The sequence below is a fragment of the Calypte anna genome, chromosome 4 (genome assembly GCF_003957555.1).
Source record: "Calypte anna isolate BGI_N300 chromosome 4, bCalAnn1_v1.p, whole genome shotgun sequence".
Lineage (NCBI taxonomy): Eukaryota > Metazoa > Chordata > Aves > Apodiformes > Trochilidae > Calypte > Calypte anna.
Window position 1 is genome coordinate 11,356,950 of NC_044247.1, and position 20,832 is coordinate 11,377,781.

Here is a 20,832-nt window from a genome sequence, read left to right on the forward strand (position 1 = left end):
TGAAAACTGCTCTGCTTGAGATAATGATCCTGAGAGCACAGTTTTGTGTTACAGCTCAACAGATCTGAGAGCCATCTGCTATTGAAAAGAGTGGTTCCTCCCTTCCCTCCCTGCTCCATGCCCCTGCCACTTCCTCTCTGTAGGAACCAGAACCTATTTGTGCCTGCGAGAGGCTGATTCAGAGAGCTAAAATGTTGCAAAATTTGTTGTTGCAGCCCTAGTTCATTAAATTAGCTGATGGAAGGCTGAGAGTGCTGGAAGTGACACAGGCAGCAGGAGCATCCTTTCGGGAGAGGAGGAGGAAGGATGGCAGAGCAGGCTCTTCCTGTTCCATTGGCATTTATTTGATCACTTCATTTCCCTCATCCTGGGAAGTCACACTCTGGTGCTAACAAGGACTGTGGCATTCTGCCCCATCCACTGGGGAGCACCTGGAGGGATGTGCTGTTTGCAAACAAGGTTTCCTTTTCGCAGAGTTTTGGGACTGAGTCTTGTCTTGCCTGTGCTTTGCTGTCCCTGGGTGGAGTTTCAGGCTTGCAGAGAAACCTTCCTTCATTTCACATTTCAGTTTGCATCTTGGAAGAAAATGGCAACAAGATGTAAAGAGAAAACAAAACGTTTTTGTGCAAGGAAACAGAAGTTTCTTGGGTGAATTTGAGGACGGAGGTTGAGGTGGCTCACAGAAAGGTGTAGTGCATTCTAAGAGATGTGAGAAATTAATTGCCAAGAGATTTTGACTAGATTTATGATGGGTTTTTTTCCCCTTCAGAAAAAGGTGCTGTGACATTGGGCCATTTGGTGTGTAAACCACACTCACATCTTAATCAGAATTGACACCCATGGATTTCCACCCCCCCTTGTTGTGTGTCAGCATGAATTTTCCAATTACTGTAAAGTGTTTAAAGCTATTCTGTTCTATTTTAAAAAGCAGGAGTGCTGGGTTGAATGTGTATCAGTGTAATACTCTGTGGTACAGTTTGGGTTTTAATCAGAAGGGGTTCTCAGGACTCAGAGTCACATCAGCTTGTGCACTGCATGTTCAGAGATGTAAATGGTGATACACAGATCCACCAATCTGGGGCACTATCCTTCTGCTGCAGTCCTTATTCACTCTGGAAGCTCATTTCTCTCTTTCCAGATGGCCAGAAATGGAAGAAGTCCAGGTCTAATTTCTGAGGCAGTCTGAACAGTCTCAGAAAAATCACTATTGTTCTGGAGTGGAGGCTCTCTGAGGCCAGTTGGCAGCAGATAGCTGGAGAGCCTTTTAAAGAAAACAGCCTTCATTTGAAAAACAATGTTTTTTGGGGGGTGGGGTGCAGAGGAGAATCTGAAGGGAGGGCATATTGCCACCAATTGTGGGAAACCAGATTTATTGAAAAAAAACCCCAACAAACCCTCACTTTTCCCACTTCCAGGGAGCAATGTGCACGTGTGTATTCTCCTAAGGAGAGATCCTGCATGTGTTGGGATTGCAGAAGGGCACAAAACATTGCAGAGTTCAGTCTCACTTCAACACAAAATGCACCCACTTTTTCCATTGTTTTCTTCCCATCAGTTTAGACTCCAAAATGAAGGAAAAATAAGCTGAAACCATTTACAGTCATCTTGCTTAGCACCTAGAAACCTGAGTAGCAATCTCCTTGACATGTGAGATTTCTGACAAACTGTTTAAAAGGACAAATCTGCTTTTGGGGTGTGGGGTGCTCTTGATTCTAAGCAGCATGTGTCAGTTGGTGCTGGCTTGGCTGCTGCTTTCACTAACCCACTGTTCATCTTGTTGGTGCAGATTTCAGACACACACTATGGAAAGGATCTGCATTTGCAGCTCTGCACAGGGGCCGGCCCCCAGAACTCCCTGTCAATTATGGGAAACCACCAAATGTGGGTGAGTTTTGACATACATAAGGTGTTTAGTTGGTTTTTCTTTGTATTTTTATTACTGTTCCAGCTGGAAGTTACTCTTACTGGCTGAAATGTTGCTATGGGTTTGCATTAATGGCTTTTGTTTTTTTTCTTTTGGACATTTCATGAGATGTTGCCTACAAAAGGTTTCTCAGCAATGATTGAATAACTCTCTTTGTATTATTTAAGCCTGGATCCTCAATAATATTTGTATACATGTTAAAAGCATTGTGGCCACATGAGAAAGCTTTGCATGGCATCTTCCTTTTTGGAGGGCAACATGCTTAGGTGTTTTTTATGATAGTATGTATGGATGCTTACAAGATGGAGTAGGCATGGTCACAGGAGCACATAGACAATCTTTTCCTTCAGGAATCTGAGCCAGAACAAAGCACCTGGATCCCAGAGAACCTTCTTTGAATCAAGAACTCATTTTAGTTGAATTATAATGGAAAACAGACTGCTTGCAACATCTTTCCCCAAAACTGAAATGATCACCAAAGCTGTTTGTGTTATTTCAGTTCCAGTTGTCCCCACAGTTTGATAAAGAGCTTGTAGAAAGGTGGTATCTGCAGGCATTCAGCTTAGAGATCATCAAAGAGCTTCTCTGTTTTGCTTTAAATGAAAAGGATTTTTCTTGTATGGTCTGAACTTTCAGTAACTGTTTTGGTAGCAAAAAACTGGATTCTTGCAGACATCAATGTCAGTTATGTGGGTCGTGGTTTTTTAATTAGGGTATTTCATCTATATTTTTCTGCATTTGTGTAAAAGTATAGCCTTTTCCTGGTTTATGAGGATGATAGTGGCAGTCCTCTCTTTCTGCCATGTCTGTTTGTGCTTCCACACTTTCTCTTTCATTACTAAAAAATAATCTTTGTCAGCCATGAAGGTGCCAAAGCCCAGGCTGCTTGTGGTTGGAATTGATAGTGGTGTGGCAGCAGGGTGACAGACTAACAAAGTTAGTTTTGGGTCTTCTGGATAAAAAATAAATGGAACTGGTGGACTTAGTGCATTAGTACTCTTCCTGGGTTTTGTCAATTTATGAGTCAGAATATGGACAATGAAAAAAGAAAACCATTTCCATTTACTAATATGGTTACTTATGTACATAACTATGTGTTTATTCTCTTGGGGGGGTTCTGCAATTACTTTTTGTTAGCAGCTGGGCTAACATTTAAGAAATGTGAAGGTATTGTACAGAAAAGGGTCTTTTGTAGCCCTAAATTAATTTTTTAAGTATTGGTTCTTGGAAGGATATGATCCTCTGTGCTGTAGGTACAGAAACCACTGGTAAGAGACAAAAATGTGTATAAAGAATAAAATAAGAAGTTGACTATACTGAAGCTGTACAGCAGGCAGGAGTTTGGATTTGGGTTTCCTCCTTGTTAATCCTGAAGTAGAAGTCACAAAAATCTTCTCTATATTTGTTCAAAATTGGTGGGGGTTTTTCTGGCAAGTCGCGACAGCTGCAGATGCTGCAGGGTGTGTGTGTGTCTTGTTTTAAAATAAAAGATGAAGCTGGATGCCCAACCTTTTTAATATTTCAGCATAATTGTGACTTCCCAGAGTGTGCTGGCTTAGGCAGATGGGGCTGTCTGGAATTACTGGCTGAAGTAGTTGGGCTGAGGTAATGGACACCCAGAAAAAAGTGTGTTCATGGCTGAGGTGAAATGATGGTGCAGTTGCCTGTGTGGACAGGTCAAGAAGGTACAGAAGGAGCAGCTAAAAGTATTCCTATATGATTTCCCTTCCAGAGATAAAGATCTAAACTTGCCTGTGTGTTTTTCTGCTGCAGGAAGGGGGTTGCTTGTGGTTGTCCTCACAGTTGGAGGAGTTGGATGAGCTTGGGGTGGGTGGGACCTTGTGATCTTTACTCCCAACTAAAGGGTCATGCACAGTGGAACTGGAAGAAAATAGATCAGTTTTGCCATTTTACACTGTTTGTGCCAGCCTGGGAATCTTCTGGCTGGGGGAGTCTCCAAGAAAGTGCTGACCTGGGAAAGCTCAGGAATGTGGTGTTTGTGTGTTGGGTCTTGAAGGTCTGTGGTGATCTGTGGGGGAGGAAAGGAAGGGAAAATGCTGTCTTAGCTTTCTGCTGCTGAGAGGATAAGATGGTGATGGCTTTCTAGGTGTTTTTTTCACAGCTTTTGCAGCAGTGGTGTGTTTAGGACTCCCTTTGTGCTCCCCCAGTCAGAAAATGGGAAGATGGGACGTACAGTACCTCAGCAATGGGAGTTGTTCCCGTGTGATAAATTTGGTTTTGCAAACTATTGGGGTTTTGTCAGACACAGTTTTTTTCTTTGTCCTTGCAGACAACACAGAGCAGTTTAGAAAGAAGGTTGTTTTCCCTCTCTGCTTGGTCTCTAGAGCTGTTTTAACCTGAGTGTGAAAAGCCTTCTGTGAGTGACCCAGTGTGGCAGCAGAACTTTCACAGCCCAGTCTCAGTGAATAAGCAGTTCAGCTGTATGGAAATTTACAGTCAAGGTGATCCAGCTACCTTGGGCCTGCCAAATAGCAGTGCTTGAATGAGGTCAGAAAATCAATCCAGTTCCTCTGCTGTGAAGGAGTTGGGTGAGGTCAGCAGCTTGGGAAGCTGGAATGCTTTGTTCCCTTGGTGCTCTGCCTGGGTCTCACTGCCTCCCTGGCCACACATCCACTCTCTCAGAAGGTGTTTTACATGTTTGAGCCAACTGTGTTTATTTCCTGGTGTTCTTACAAAACCCAGGCTTGTGTTTCTTCTGCACACTATGAGTGGGACCCAAACTTCGTGCCTGATCAAGCCCTAGGGTGAGGTCAGAGCTTACTCACTACTTGTCCTCCTGCCTCAGTAAAATTACATCCTCATTACCAAGTCAGTGTTTATCTCAAGAGGTAAAAGACTGGGGTGTGAAATCATCTTCCTTAATCCTGGAGAAACAGTTTTTAAACCAAACATTTGTAACCAGAGTTCTGTTTCCTGATTTTGCTTGCAAAAATGGGGTGAGGGAAGGTTGAGGAAGTGGTTGGAAAGCTGCTGCAGTTTGGTGATTTTTGTCCACGCTGGAATGTCTTTAATTCTTTCTGCAGTTGTGACTTCATGTTGGAATTGGTGGTGTCTGACTGCATTTCCAGGTTTTTTGTTCACTGATGGGTCAACGTTGCATGGTTTTAGTTTTATCCTTCCTGAGTGAGCTTTCTTGGAAGGGTTTTTACATTTGTGCTGTTATCTCTTGGAGCATGGATCATGAATTTAAGAATGACCATTGTGCAGGATGTGGTTGGGTGGTGGCTGTTGGGCCTGTTGGGTCAATGGTTGGACCTGATGCTTTCCAAGGTCTTTTCCAACCCAAATGCTTCCATGATTCCATGTGTCTGCTCTCTCCCACTGAACCCACACTTGCATGCCTGTAGATTTCCTGAAGGGGTGAATGTTTGTGGATAAAACTTCCCTTTTTTTTTATCAAGGAGGCTGCATATGCTCACTTTTTATGTGAAATAACTTCAGTGTAGCTTTAGAAGGTTTTTTTTTCCTGCTAGGAAATAGTGAGGGGGCTGACTTGTCAGTGTGAGGCCCAGTGTGGCATGAAGTGCAGCAGCTGAGACGATGGGATGCTAAAAAAGTTTTTAGGGCTACTGTGTTGTTAATTCCCTGTGGGAATCAGGGCTTCTTGAATGCTTTTAGGTTTTTGGGGTACAATAATGTCAAGAAAGCAAACTTCACGGGGCTTTGTGTCAGATGTGTAATTCTCTCTTCAGATATTGTGTATTAATCTTCCACCCAAAACATCAAAACTGCAAGTGGGGATATTTATGTTGTTTTGTGGGGTGGGGGGGATGTGTTTCTTTTCATGAAGTGCTGGAAGGCAAAAATTTGAATCAGAGATTTGTGTGCCTGGCACTTGCCTGAGCATTTTTCTAGTGAGGGCCAGATACATTGGATACTTGCTGCTTTTTATTGGTAAAGACAGTGCTCCTTATGACACAGCTATTTCTGTCTTCATCTGAAACTTGTGATTGAAGCATTTAATAAGCAGTGCTTTTGGTTTTTTACAATTACCCATGAGAGCCTGAGGAGTCTTGTCCCTATTGTGCAGACAGGGAAGTAGAGGGGAAAAAAAACCAGTGAAATTACTTTCACAGCCTCTAAAGCCTGAACTGAGTGCAAGTCTGAGAATTGACTGGAAAAATTGGGTGTGGAGGGTGAAATGAAAGGCTGTGTGAGTTAGGGGCCTGAGTGTGCATTACACCTTGTAGTATTTCCTCTGTGTGACTGCAACAAGCAGCAGAGGTGAATTTTCAGGAGGATTGCATGGGATTGCTGTAGTACATAGAAAATATTGTGATTATTTGGAGTATTTTGCAATGGCAGTATAGCTTTTGGATTCACACAGCTCTTGGTGTGGTTAAAAAAAATATTCAAAACCAGCTGAGATCTTTTCTCAGCTGTTTATCTGCTATAACCAACAGGTATGTTATGTATTCACAGGATTTAAGCATTGAAAGGCACAGCAGAACTACCATATTGCTGGGTGACTGCCTCTGTGTTGGCACAACAGTGGCCACAGTGTGGGGGAAAGGGAGATAGAATATTTTTAAGGACTTAGTTTTTAAGCAGGAGTACTTAAATACTAAATAAAAGAGTGTGTAGGCAAACCTGATGTTATTTGCACATCACTGCAGGATCTCTGTGCCCTCCAGGAAGAGGTGGGGGAAAAAGGGTTAAAGATTGGATTTTAAATTTGGCAGAAAGTTTTATTTAACAGTTCCTGTGTAGTATCAGGTATCAATAGTAGGTAGATAGTAAATGAATTTGGGTTTGTGTGTTTTGCTTTTTTAGTGCTGCTGAATATGTGTTCTGACATGAGAAACAAACAGTGACTGAAGGTGAGGTGGGGCTGGAAGCCTGGTGACTTTTGCAACCATCTCCACTTCTCATGCAGCTCCTTTTTTTTCTTGTCTGTAGTGTTTCAGTTGTATTGAGTGGTTAGAAACAGTCCCAATTTCAGAGCCTAAAACTGAGAAACAAGAATATTTTCTGTAAATCTGGAGACAATTTATTTTCCTTGCTCATTTTTCTTTCTACTTGTGTGTGAATACTTAAATCTTTTACAGAAGTGTGTGGCAGGGTGTAAAACCCTTTGAAATGATGCTTCTTGCCTGCCATTCTTTTCACTGGGGCTTTTTCCACCAGTGCCAGGTATTCCTTAGCCAAACATGGTATTTGGTGTAATTTGTATTTCCTTTGATTTTCAGGCAAAATTAATGTCTTCATTTTCTTTTTGTTTTCCTCTCTCTCCCAGTAAATATAATTTCTGCCAGACAATTAACTGGATGTGGACGTTTCAGCCACTTGTTCCCAACATCCACCTACCAACACATGAAGATGCACAAGAGGATTTTGGGGCATCTCTCATCTGTTTATTGCATTGCCTTTGATCGCAGCGGGAGGAGAATTTTTACAGTAAGTTTAAAAGTGTTCCTTTTCTTAGAATATTCCTTTCCTTGGTTTGACTGCTCTTTCCAGAGTCCCTCAACAGGTTCTTAGTTACTGATCGAGGTGCAGAGACATGGCTTCCACAAAAAGAAGGGAAGAAAATGTATGAAAACCCCATCTCCTTTTATGCTGATTTTCACTTTTCACTTAGTTGGTCTTCTAAACTTGCTCATGCCTCTGGTAGGCTGAAACTTCACCACCTCTTTGCATCCCCGTGTGGAACCTTACAGAAGGGTTGTTCTTGTCCAGACCTTGCTGCTCCTACTTGAAGCTTGTGCTCATTTTTCTTTACTCATCATCTTTCTTGCCCAATGGACCTGCAGTATTCTGGGATTTGGGATTAATTTGCATGCTGCTTGCTGGGTTAAATCTTAACACTTTTTTAAAAACTACGTTTTGATAACCTTGGAAATGCTGGCAATCCTTTCCTTACATTTCAGTTAAAACCTGATGTTAGATAGAAGACTGCATTAATTCACCTGCAATTTACTTCTCTACTAAAATTTTCTTTATAGAACTTTTAGTATTTCAGTGCATATATGAATATTATTTGAAGTTTTTCCTCCAGAATGTATTAACATACATTTCTGTGATGCAGCTTTTGTTTTTTGTAGCGCATGTTTAAAATAAAGATTTTTTAAACTAACAATGCATCTTTTAACTGTTAACTTTAATCCCTGTTTTGTCTTTGCCCTTGTCTCTTATCAGTAGGTGTTCAGAAACAGACTACCTGGCAGCCTAATTGTTCTCTTTGTGTTCTTGCTTGTTTCTCCACTCATTGAAAACTGGTCAAATAGAGATGTTGTTAATGGCAATTACTCTGGGTCAGAGTAAGGCCCTTTCCATTTTTGTTTATGCCATGAAGAAATTCTTTTCATCTGCAGTTATACGAAGAACTGAAAGTAATTTGTGTTTGAGCTGAGCTGAGTCAATAAAATGTAATTTAAAGTTAAATGATGTTGATACAGCAGTTAATTTTATTGTGTTATGTTCCTGAGTATAACTGACAATGCTAGCTACTAGCATTATTGTTCTTTGTAGTTTCTTAGTAGAAGAAAGGTCTGTGAATTGTCTAAAAATCACTTGCAGTGTTTATATTGAATATGAAATGAGGGAGCTGCTACTATAGGTTCAAGCATTTACTTGGCAGTGATCTCTTGGCTGTCAGTTGAATTGGGTGCTGTGACACAGCATTCCAGCTGCAGGGATGTGTGCTTCCTCCCTTTGAGTGGGTCAACTTTCTCCTCCTAACAAAAATGGAACCTCATGGTACAGCTGGGCAGGGGCTCTGGCATCCCTCAGGTGCTTCAGTGCTCTTTTTTTTTTTTTTTAATATTAGCTTGATCCAGCTCACACAGGAAAATGTCTTTTGGTAGCATGTAATGAAACATCTTCTTAAACTTGCCTTAATTATAACCGGACTGGGAGGAGTTGCATTAGCAGCAATAATTGCATCTGTTTATGAAACATATGCCAGTGGCTTCTGGTTTATAAATACCTAAATCCCTGACCCCCAAGATGATCCCAACCTCCCATGGTTGTGTTTCTCTGGAATCCCACCCAAGCTGCTCTTCTGGCAGGCTCAGTGATGCTTCACTTCTTCGTCTGCAGCATCCCTGCCTGTTACCTGCACCCAATGCTTTATTTAAAGTAATCTTTTGGCATTTCTGTGTGGCACTAGGGGTCAGATGATTGTTTGGTCAAAATCTGGGCTACAGATGATGGGCGCCTGCTCTCCACCCTGCGGGGTCACTCAGCTGAGATCTCAGACATGGCTGTGAACTACGAGAACACTCTGCTTGCTGCAGGCAGCTGTGACAAAGTCGTCCGAGTCTGGTGTCTTCGAACCTGTGCCCCAGTGGCAGTGCTACAGGGCCATTCTGCTTCCATTACTTCCATACAGGTAAGGAATAAGCTTTGTCTTCTGTTTGTTTGGTTGTTTTTGTTTTGTTTTTGTTTTTTGGGGTTTTTTTTCCTTTTTTTAATCCTAAACTCTTTAACTAAAAAAGGTAATAAGAGATGTGGATGAGCAACCAGGGATAAAATTTATCTTTTAATCTTTGCTTGGCACTGTAGATTTGCCCCATCTCCTCCAGGGGGTTGTTTCTTGGCAAATTCACTCCAGTGCAGTGGCCAATACTGCCTAAGGGGATAATCCTGCTTCTTTCAGCTGCTCTTAACTCTGCTCCTATTGCTTCTTCCTTACATCTAAGAAATCCATGGTCATGGAGAGCACCAAATCAACCAGCTGAGCCAGGGAGAAGTGGCTGCTGTCTGTGCTAATGGTCCTTGCTCTGTGACTGACCCAACAGTCATTTGTTCATAGAGAATGTTTATTTTTCAGAGGAATATTGCCATTTACAAATCCTTCCTCTTCATTTGCCCCTTGTTTTAGGCTGCCCTGTGAGGGCTGATCTGGATGTTGTACATGGACAGTGCAGCAGCCACAGTGCAGGGGTCACAAAGAATCTGTGTTTGTGCCCAGGCAGGTTCAGTTGTGTGGCAAGTGCCTGGTGAGCAAGAGCAGAGCAGGATAAAAAAAGATGAAACTGCCAGCACTCAGTTCTCTAGTGGTGGCACAGTCAATAATGTGTTGGGTTATAAGTTGCAGTTTTTTTGCTTTCTAAAGAAACCCAAGGCACAAAATCCAGGCAGAAACATCCAACAACACAAAACTCTGGGATAAAAAATATAATCCCTGCAATTTGGCAGGCTGGGCACATAGAGAGGAGAGCAAGAAGGGATGTTTAGCTCAGAATCCCTCTTTTCTGGAGCTTTCTGTTTTCTCATCACAGTCTTCTCCAACTTGCCTGTTGTCCCTGGGAGTCTCATTTCTCCCCCTCCTGCTTACCCTTCCAGTTTAATTTGATTTTAACTATGTCACAAGTTACTTTAAGGTGATTATTTTGGAGGCATAGTAGCAACCTGTTATTTGTTTTGTTTGTTATTTCTTTATGTTTATATACAATCCCCACAAGGTTTTTGTTGAACTCTGGTAATGTAATAATAATCATAACCAGTCATGGTTTCTCATCAAACAAGGCTTCATTCCTTTATCAGATGCCAAGTAGCCAGAAGATTAAATGTTTTGTAGCAGTTGTGAAATTAAGTTGATGGACCACAGGATGAAAAGCTTCCCTGCTCCTCAGAGAGGCAGAGGAGAGGTTCAGAAAGAGGGAAGGAGGGACAGGGGGTCCTACCCCACTGCTGTTCTTCGGGCTGCAGGAATCACTTCTGGTTTTGTTACCTTGTTTGATCCAGTTCTGTCCTAGAAATAAATATTTCCTCCTATGGTTGCTCCCACTGGGAAAGTCTAAGACTGTTTCATTCCTCCAGTTTGCTAACTTTTGTGTGGTAGAAACAAAGACTTGCTAATCAAAATGCAGCTTTTTTTCCATTCCTCTGCTTTATTTTTGAGGACGTTCAGGCTTGTGTTCATCCTCTCTCCTCCTGGGGACTAAGCTAATATGTTAATGAGAGAGATTCTCATCAAGGTCCATTTACAAGTTTCCAGCATGGAGGGACAGAAATCAGCTGCTTTAACTTTTACAACTTTTATTTTTAGTTCTCTCCAGCAAGGAAAGGAACAACGCGATACCTCACTTCTACTGGTGCTGATGGAACAATCTGTTTCTGGCAGTGGCATGCTAACACCATGAAATTTAAGTAAGTAAGCCTGTTTGGATAATCATAATTATCTGAAAGAAAGGACAGATTTATTTGGAGCTTTAGCACTGAGAGAAGAGCTGAGATGATTAGGTGAGGGCATATAAACAAGTTCCTTGGGATGTCTTCTCCCACGGACACGCTGCACACAAGTGCTGGGGCAGAATGTGGGGCAAGGAAGGGTTCTCAGAGGGGGTTCTCTGCTTTAAAGTCCAGTGAGGAGACAGAGATCAGGGCTGTTATTTCTGGGTTTGGTGCTTTGCAAGCCAGTATTGTGGAAGAACTTCTAGCTTTTATGTTTAGCACTAAATCCTTAGCAGACTGTAGAGGCAAAGGGATTTCCGTGTTTTTAATCAGAAGAACAGACATTATATAGATGGCATCAGACCCTGCTTAGCAGGGACTAAATGCTATGCTGTGCTAAATGCTTTCCAGGTTCTGTTTTAAATAGATTAGAATTGAGGAATATAGTCATAAATACTCTTTTCAATGCAGAAAATGAGGTTTTTCTTGCTAAACTAAGGAAGAAAATTATACGGTAAAAAATAAGTTCTAGCAAACTTGGGTGAGAATCCTGAAATGATTTAGGATGAGCATCTGTGAGCTGCAGTGCACTATTCTTGTTGAAATGACATTGGAATAAAGTAATGAAAAGTAAAAATGTTGTTGTTATTGCCCCTAGGGATCGCCCTGTCAAATTTGCAGAGAGGTCCAGGCCTGGTGTTCAGATCTCTTGTTCATCTTTCAGTTCTGGTACGTATGGATTGCAAGGTGTCTGAAATTGTTTGATGAACTGCAATTCCTTTGGTGACAGGACTTTTACTTTTCAAATACAAATGGTATTAAAGCCTTTTTCAGTTAATTACAGTTAATTGTTTGAAATTTTCCATGGTAAGCATCTGCCTCAAGCAGCTTTTTTTCTTTTTTTTCCTATAATTTAGGCTAAAATGTCTCGACCAAGGAAGACTACATTTTCAGTTGTTTTGCACATCAGAGCTTTTGCTTTGTAACATCCTTTTAAGCTTTCATGTGGTCAAGTTTTTGAGTGAAAAGTTGCTGAAATCTGGCAGACAGGTGGCCTCTGTTCAGAGGTTCCACAGCTTCCAAATTTGGCTCAGTTCTGGCAGGATCAATTGAGTGTGTTGGAAAATATCAGCCTAACTGACATCCTTTGTGGCCTCTTTGAATTCTCAAAAATAGTGAGTGTTACAAGCAAAATGATGTCATTTCTCATTAACTTCTGCTCTCTGAAATTGAGAGCTGTTCCAGGGCCATGTGATCCTTGCCTACATTCCTTTTTTTTTAAAGCCAGAAATCCAGAAATTGCCAAAACCCTTTCAGTGCTGTGAACTACACAGTAGTGCTCTTTTTGTGCCAGATTGTAAATAGAACAAAATTCAGAAGAAAATAGCTTAATCACTGACTCCCAGTTCAGCAATAATTTCTCTGATGTGCTTCAAATAGATCTTGAAGATGATCTTAAAGATTTTGTTTGCTATGTACCAGTGGGGATATTAAATTATTCCCTGTCTAGAGCTTGCTGGATGAATATTGTAACTTGCAATATTCTTTTCCTTGGTCAGCAAGATTTGCACCTGGAAAATATTGTAGAGCTGATACAGTCTGAGAAATTATAGATCAAAGCAGAGGGTGCCAGAGTTAATCTCATTATTCCAGGATCTATGTTTTAATTACATGGAAATTTTTCTTGTTACACGAGTAGTTTGCTGCTTTGACAATAAAGAAGTAATTAAAATGCCTTGTCCCTTGGATGGCTTTTCTTCTCACAGAAAACCCTTTTCTTCTTAGGTGGCATGTTCATTGCAACAGGTAGTACTGACCACGTGATCAGAATTTATTATTTGGGCTCTGAATCTCCAGAGAAAATGGCTGAGCTGGAATCTCATACGGTATCAGAAAGCAAATCTTTTTGTTCCCTTTTTAACCTTCTTTCAGGAACTGGGGTTTTGCACATCCTATTCCACTTGCTGCCTGTGTTTAGAGCTCAGTTAGCTCTCAACAGTGTGGTTCTGAAATGCCTGGAAATTTGTGCTATGTTTATTTCAAAATTCCTCTGAGGCAGAAGGTGTGGGCTAAATAAGCATCATGTATTTCATTCCCCCAGCAAACTGAGGGACGAGGTGATTTGTCCCATATTCTTGCAGAAAGTCTTATGTTAGAGGAACTAAAGCAGTTTTCCTGCACAATGTCATTTTCCCATTAAATTTACTGTTCAGTATTTAACTTTGGTTCTGACCACAAATCCACGTAATAAGAATGAACAAAGTTAGTTCTGACTTCAGAACAAGCACTCAAACTATGGATCATGATGGTAAATTCAATTATTTAATAAAACAAGCTTAAAGTATCCTTTCTCAGGTGATGCAGAAGGGCTCTGGTAAAATTAAAACTATTTACAATACTTGTCCAATGACTTTCAATGTTATAGTTTTCAAGTTTGAGTTATGATAGGTTTTCTTAAACCCCTTAAATGTCACAATTTTAATTTAATTTTTAAGAAGCTTCATTAAAGTGGTATCAAATCTTTCTTCATTTCTTAGTTGTTACTGAGAGCAGGTGATGATTGCATTAATTGTTATGTGCATGGTAAACAATCTGTCAGAAGGGAAGCTTGCAGCAACACTGATAAGGCTGTCTCTTGTGAGGAGTTTGGAGCATTTATCTTTGAGCCTTAACACCCCAGCTGCCCCCCTTAACAATATTGTATGGATTAAGGCTGAGATCTGAATTGCTTCACTGAACCTCAGTGGGAGTCCTGGGTCTCCAAACTGACAAACCTAACAAGTATTTTGGTCACAAAAGTAACAATTTTTGTTCTATATTCAGCAGTTCAGGCTTGGAATAAACTGCAAGTGCTTTAACTTTTGAAAATCTACTCTTGTAATTCAACAGAATGCTGTCAGCCCCACTCCTGAGATAGAAAAAAAATCCCACTTGGTTATCAGGGTTAGGGTTAGTGGGAATTCCCACCTCAGTGGGAATCAAGATAGCAAGTGCCTGTAGCCATTGCAAGTGTTTAGCAAAATAAAAAAAAACCAACAAAACCATGTCTAAAACATAACATTTGTTTATCAAGGATTTAGAAGTGGCAATAAAGCCAAGGTTTGCATTTTTTGGGGAGGGGTGTGATATATTTTGATGTGCTTCAGTGTCAGGTCTAAAAATTGCAAACAAGCTGTCATAATTTATTTTGTTAGCTTTTGCTCTAAGGGTGACTTTTCTGTTCTTGTGAGACAGGATGTTGTAGGAGATGTATGGGAGGATGCAATTTGCTAAATAGAAGGTCATCATTAAGATGTTTTTGGATGAGTGTTTCAGCTTACAAAGCACTTACTACTGTTTTCCTCTTCTCTCCTACTTAGGACAAAGTGGTTGCAGTCCAGTTCTGTAACAATGGTGACAGGTGAGTGGCTCTCCTGGGCTTTTAACGTGAGAGGTCTTGGTTGTTGCCATCTGTCCAGAACCAGTTACAGAAACACAGTCTAAAGACCTTTGGGTCTTGATCATTTCATTACTCTTCTTTATAATCCATAATAATTCACTTACCTCTGATGACATCCCTGACAAATAGGTGTGTTTCTAGGCAAATATATGAATTTATAATTAACTAGTGTTGATGACAGCAGTAATCCAGTGGTCTTAAAATTTATGAGGTGAACCCTTCCAACCTGCAGAGCTTTCAGATTTAATTTAGAGCTGTGCTCAGCCAGACTGCTCTCTCTTCTATAGAAATATAAAAGATGTAAAGGTGCCTGTGGGCTTGGCATGTGTCAGACTTCTGGAGCACAGCTGTCTGGAGAGCAGCAGGATGAGCTTTGACTGGTGATCAACATCTTAATGTAAATGGTGTTTTAGCCAGTTTTTCCTCCTGTTCCTTATTTTCCTTGGCTGGAGGTTTAAAGGATATGAACAAGCAGGAGACTTCCAAGCAAAACTGTAGCTTTGCCAAGTGGAGCTGCACCTGTACTTGGAGATCTTTGTCATGGAAAATGATGTGGGAATGTCCTGGTATAATTGTTCTAACAGTTCCTTCCAAGCAGTGGCAGAGCACAGGTGTCACTGAGGGATTGGGTCACACAGTCCCTGGGAATCATATGCCACAGTAATGCTTTTAGTGGAAAAATCATAGCTTCCTTTTTATTTTAATATGAAGATATAAAAATAAATGTCACAATCAGCATGATGAAAAAAATTTATATCAGGGAAACTGAAAAGGTGAAACAACCACTGATTAAATAAACTTCCATAAGCTTGCCTTTTGTCATGTAATCCTCTATATAACAAGAATATACTTTTAAAGGTGTTGCTGCCCTGGGAAAAATATGTTACTTGAGGAGTTTCTTTTAAAAATTCTTAGAAGTTATTTCTGCAACAGTGGCAGCCAAAGCATTATGGTGTAGATAAATGCATTAGTAGGATGCTTGAAATTTTTAAACAAAAAGGGGTTTAAAATGAAAACACTCATGTTCAGCTTCCCAGGCAGAGCAGGACTACCTGCTTGTGTTCAACTTGGGTACTTCCCTTCTCTGTCTTCACCCTATCCTGGAGTTAATGTATTAGAATTTATGCCAGGGCCCTGGCTTGCAGTTTCTGTTTCTTTGCTGCCATTATGAACTGCTGCAGAGATTTGCTGATGTTATGAAAAAAGGAATGTGCAGCTTGGTTAAGTTATGACATTGAAGTCATTCCAAGGCCATCTGCAAGCTGTAACCCAACCCAATGAGTGTTGTGGGCTAGAAACTCTTCTTGTACCCTACAATATCTATTGGAAAACTGTAAACTTGCTGCCTTCTAATCAACATTCTCTAGATCAGAGATGCACAAACAATATAAAAAATAAGTGTTAAAAAAAAAAAAAAAAAGATGAAATATGTTTTAGCTCCTGTGCTGGTGTGACTGGGAGTGCTTCTGGCTTGCCAGTGGTTTGGAGCTGCCTCTGGCAGCAGTTCATGGATGCTTTAGGAGCTGTCAAACACACCTATGTTTGGGCATGTACAGAGCAAGGCAATCTATATTCTTGCCACAGGATTTACCATGCCCACACCATTGCTAAGGGTTTGTCCTTACTCAGAATTTCATGACTTTTAAAAAGTTTTTTCTTTTCCCCTTTACCAGCTTAAGGTTTGTCAGTGGAAGCAGAGATGGAACAGCAAGAATATGGCACTATCAGCAGCAGGACTGGAAGAGTGTAGTCCTGGATATGGCTACCAAAATGACAGGGTAAAATAAACCAGAACACACTTCATAAAACATTTACATGGAAAATAAAATCTTTCCTCATACTGAAAACTATTTAGTTTCATTTTGAGGTAATTTCAGTGTACTGAAAATGCAATGCCTGTTATGTTACACAGTTAAATAGCTCCCAAAAGAAAATATTAATTTACTTTAAAAAAAACAAACCCAAAAGCATTGCCACCTGAGGGCAAATGACAGCAGAAAATTAATGTGATCTGTGACTCAGGTTCTTTCCCTAACAGTTGTTTGTAACCTAATTTTTGGATTGCTTCATTCCAAAGCCTGCATTGGCCTTGTAGAGATTAAGAATTCTTGTAACATATATCCAGAATGTTTCTTAACGTATTTTGCCTTAAAATTTTGAAGCAAGAGATGAGATACTTCAGTTTGGTTCTCAGGTTCAATTAATGGTTTGATTTTCCAAGATCCTCAAGTGACTTCTGTAAGTGGCCTTGTAATAGGATATGCACAATAACAAAAAGCAGAGATGGAGAATCCATTAGGCATTTTGCTTTGCAGAATTCTTTATATTTCATGTGGTTACATTTTTAATAAGTTAGCTGTCAAAGGATGATTTGGATTTATTTAGCAGGTTTTTGCTCATTACAGAGTTCACTCATATTGATGGCTGATAAGAAAAATGCCTTGTAGGAAAAACTTAATAGAACTGAATAGCCTCAGAGAAAGATTTAGGATTGGCAAGGTTGGTCACTTAAGAACAGAAGAACAACCTGTCCTTTTTGGAAATAATACTATAAATCTTAGTGGTGCTGAATATTTTCTGTACCTGTTTTTTTTCTCCTCCATTAGCCAGTAGTTGCAGTGGTGGCAGCCACTCTCTCCCTTATTTCATACTGAATTATTGCTCTTAAATGTTTGTCTGTATTAACTGATTTATTTCTCCTTTATATTACTATTTTCCTTAGAAACAATGTAGCATCTGGGGAGGACAAGGTGACTAAGCTGAAGGTGACTATGGTGGCTTGGGATAGATACGATGCCACTGTCATCACTGCAGTCAACAATTTCCTTCTCAAAGTGTGGAACTCATCTACAGGGCAGCTTCTCCATAGCTTATCTGTGAGTAAGCCTCTGACAGAAATGTTGCCTAAGTACAGAGACAGGTTTAGTCTAAAATCCCAAATCTGAATCCCAAGCCTGAATGACTGTCTGAACTGAGATGTCCTCACACTGAATGCTCACGTTTGGAGTTAATGCATGGAGAAATGTGACTTTTTTTTCTTTCTTTTTTTTTTTTTTTTTTTCTTTTTTATCCTGCTTTTATTGCAGGGTCATGATGATGAAGTTTTTGTTCTGGAGGCCCATCCATTTGACCAAAGGATTGTACTCTCAGCAGGTCATGATGGAAATATTTTTGTTTGGGATATAGACAAAGGAACAAAAATTCGCAATTACTTCAACATGGTAAGAATGGTGAGGGGAGGGAGTGGGGGTTTGTAAGGTGTGATTTAAAAGAGGCATAAAGAGATTTAATTGTATACCTGCTGCAAACAACATTACCATGGGATTAGGGGAAAACTTCTACACTTTGAAAACAACCCCCTGTGCTCTTCAGCAAGCAGTATCAAGGCATGGTTTTGCATATTTCAAGTCCAGCAACAAGTCTGTCATGGGATCTCTTACATCTGAATATCATTCATGTGCATGGGTATGCTTATATCATGCAAAAGATGACAGTGACTCCCAGGGCAGAGCAATGAAAGCCAGAAAACCTGTGTGGTTTGCAAGTGTTTGGCAAGAACAATGCTGTGTTCTTGCAAAGGGTCTGGTTGGCTCTGTGCTGCTTTTATCTTACTGCACCCAGTGCCAGTTTTGTTGGTTTGGTTCCAGTGGTGAGCAAATGCAGCTGTACTGCTTCAGGAGGTGAGGAGCCTCCTGGCACATGGGGCTGTGAAACCTGCTTCTGTGGAGCCACTGTGTGTCTGAGAGCTTTGGTGCAGGCTTGCCCTGAGTCTGCCATTAACATAAAATGCAGACTTCTAGGTGGTAGTATCAAGAATGTGCATTAAATGCTGTACTGAGATTTCAGGACAAAGAGGAAATGCAAAGCTGTACTGCACTGTTGGGTTTAGCTTTAATAATGAAGTGGGGAAAATGGAAGTGTGAGTCAGTCTTGAGTGAGAAATGACACAGCATTGGGATTAAAGACTCTTTAGAGCACAGGTGACATTTTGATAAAAATGCTCAAAGAATGCATGGTTGTGACAGGAGTGCTCTGTGCTTGTACACAGATTGAGGGCCAAGGCCATGGAGCTGTTTTTGATTGCAAGTTCTCCCCAGATGGACAGCATTTTGCCTGCACAGACTCTCATGGACATCTGCTACTATTTGGGTTTGGATGCAATAAATATTATGAAAAGGTAGGTTGAATGAATTTTAAACTTTGCTGTGTCTTGACCTGATTTTGTCTTAGAAGTCTTTGTGTTAGTGTTTATTCCCTAACCCTGCCCCAGGCAAAATAATAATTAGATCATGAAGGGTTGCTGTTCAGCTCAATCACAGATTTAGGCAAGAGAATCTCTAGACAGGGGGGAAAAAAGCATTAACTTCTGTCTGTTCTCCTCTGGTATATTTTACTATTGCATTTTTGCCTTGGTAATGAAATACATTTGTGGTAGGAATCTGTTCTCTGTCATAACATTTCTTCTGTTGATCATAAGTGTGGCAGTTGTGGTTTATGGGCACAGGACCCATTCCAGAGCTGAAAGACAGCTGCAAATGGCCATGGATTCGTTTACTGAATTGCTTTTCCTGCAGATTCCAGATCAGATGTTCTTCCATACGGATTACAGACCACTGATCCGTGATGCAAACAACTATGTGCTGGATGAGCAGACCCAACAGGCTCCTCATCTTATGCCTCCACCATTCCTGGTGGATGTGGATGGAAATCCTCATCCCACAAGATTCCAGCGGCTGGTACCAGGGAGGGAAAATTGCAAGGATGAACAACTTATTCCTCAGCTGGGCTATGTAGCTAATGGTATGGTGTCTGAAACTCATGGATAATACATGCACTGCAGAGCCTTGAGCAGTAGGATTGTGCTCTAAGGATCTGTTTGTTTCAGTTGTCTCCTGAAACGAGTGGTGTAGAGGTAGAAGAGGAGATGGGGTGGCTTTGTGACATAAAGGAGGGGCATGGAATCAATTGGACTGGGGGCAAGATGAGGAGACTGCAGTATTCTAAAATCTGGGGGTTCCTACCAGGTTTAGGAGAGCAGGCTTAAAGACTTGCCCCATAAACCTCTCTACCTATGTCTTCAAGTAAGCAAGCAGGCAGGTAAGAAAAGCATGGAAAGAAATAGCTTTTGTTTTTTAAAACAGATTTTTTTTTTCTGGTGGATATAAACTTCAGCAAAAAGAGATTTTACATTCTGCCATTTCCAAGGGATTGTGTTTGTATTCTACATGGGGTCTGCAAGTTTAGGTTCTTATTGTAGCTTCACTTTTAAACACTGCCTCCATTTGTTACACAAGTGCAGAGGGCCAGCTGCTCACCAGACATTTTGCAGAGCAGGCAAATAATTGTACACAATTTCAAATTTTTAAATTGAACTCATTTTATAAGCAGTTGTTGCTTTGTTCCTGTCAAGGTGATGGTGAAGTTGTTGAACAAGTCATTGGGCAGCAAACTAATGACCAGGATGAGAGTATCCTTGATGGAATGATCAGAGAGCTACAGAGGGAACAAGACCTGAGACTAATTAATGAAGGAGAAACTCTTCCAAACCCTCCACCCAATAGATCCCACTCTGTTAATGGAGGTAAGTGTCCCTTCTTTACCTCCATCATTTCTTTTCCTAAAGCACACTAAGGTACTGATCTGAATGTGTTAATGCAAGTTCTGTGACTGTCTCCTTCAGGATGCTTTTATCTTGTTCTTACTGGTAACCTGTGTGGAGCAGCTGCAGGATCTGCTGATGCCAGCAGAGGAATTAAAAGACTGAAGGTGCAGCTGAGGGCACACAATGGTCTAAACTGGGTTGCATCTGATTCCCTAGAGCTATTAGACTGTAATTATTTCTGTTACAAACCTTTCCTAAAACATAAAGTTCAGTGTGTTGTCTTGATGTCACTTAGTCATTACAGAGATGATACTTTAACTGCTTAATGTCAAGATAACACTGCATAATTAGAGAATGTCAATGGAACACAATGTTGTGACAGACTAATGGCTTCCTGTTGGAGCACAAATGCTAAGGCTGAGCATCAGTGTTTATAAAATAAACATGTCTGCTCTGTCTGGCTGCTTCTTTAGAAAGCTTGGGATTAGTCTCTTGGTAAGTGTTCTGCTACTGTGATTTTATTTTTAATACACAAAAGTGATTAAAAATTTAAAACAGACTCAATGATACGTGAACAGCTGACTATGAGACAGCTGACTGAGAGCAGCTGATGTCAGAGAGCAGATGCTGGGGACTTGTGCTGTAAATCACCCTCAGCTTTTGGAAATTTTACATCTGTTAGTAAATTAGTTCTGGGTTAAATGACCAGTGGCACACATTTGAATT

General features: G+C 40.7%; 1 protein-coding gene across 4 annotated transcripts in view; it reads left to right on the plus strand.

Annotated features, from left to right (window-relative positions):
• BRWD3 (bromodomain and WD repeat domain containing 3) overlaps positions 1 to 20,832 on the plus strand; it is a 47,473-nt gene that overhangs the window by 9,832 nt on the left and 16,809 nt on the right. For 2 of the 4 annotated variants that reach the window (XM_030448881.1, XM_030448882.1), the window contains exons 6-18: positions 1,787 to 1,885; positions 7,182 to 7,342; positions 9,057 to 9,278; positions 10,941 to 11,041; positions 11,724 to 11,794; positions 12,851 to 12,951; positions 14,425 to 14,465; positions 16,178 to 16,282; positions 17,227 to 17,380; positions 17,591 to 17,725; positions 18,553 to 18,681; positions 19,079 to 19,304; positions 19,915 to 20,085. In XM_030448881.1, the coding sequence (XP_030304741.1) occupies positions 1,787 to 1,885; positions 7,182 to 7,342; positions 9,057 to 9,278; positions 10,941 to 11,041; positions 11,724 to 11,794; positions 12,851 to 12,951; positions 14,425 to 14,465; positions 16,178 to 16,282; positions 17,227 to 17,380; positions 17,591 to 17,725; positions 18,553 to 18,681; positions 19,079 to 19,304; positions 19,915 to 20,085 (1,716 nt within the window). Of the gene's footprint in view, positions 1 to 1,786; positions 1,886 to 7,181; positions 7,343 to 9,056; positions 9,279 to 10,940; positions 11,042 to 11,723; positions 11,795 to 12,850; positions 12,952 to 14,424; positions 14,466 to 16,177; positions 16,283 to 17,226; positions 17,381 to 17,590; positions 17,726 to 18,552; positions 18,682 to 19,078; positions 19,305 to 19,914; positions 20,086 to 20,832 lie in introns of those variants that run through there. The other 2 variants (XM_030448883.1, XM_030448884.1) reach the window with 2 other exon arrangements.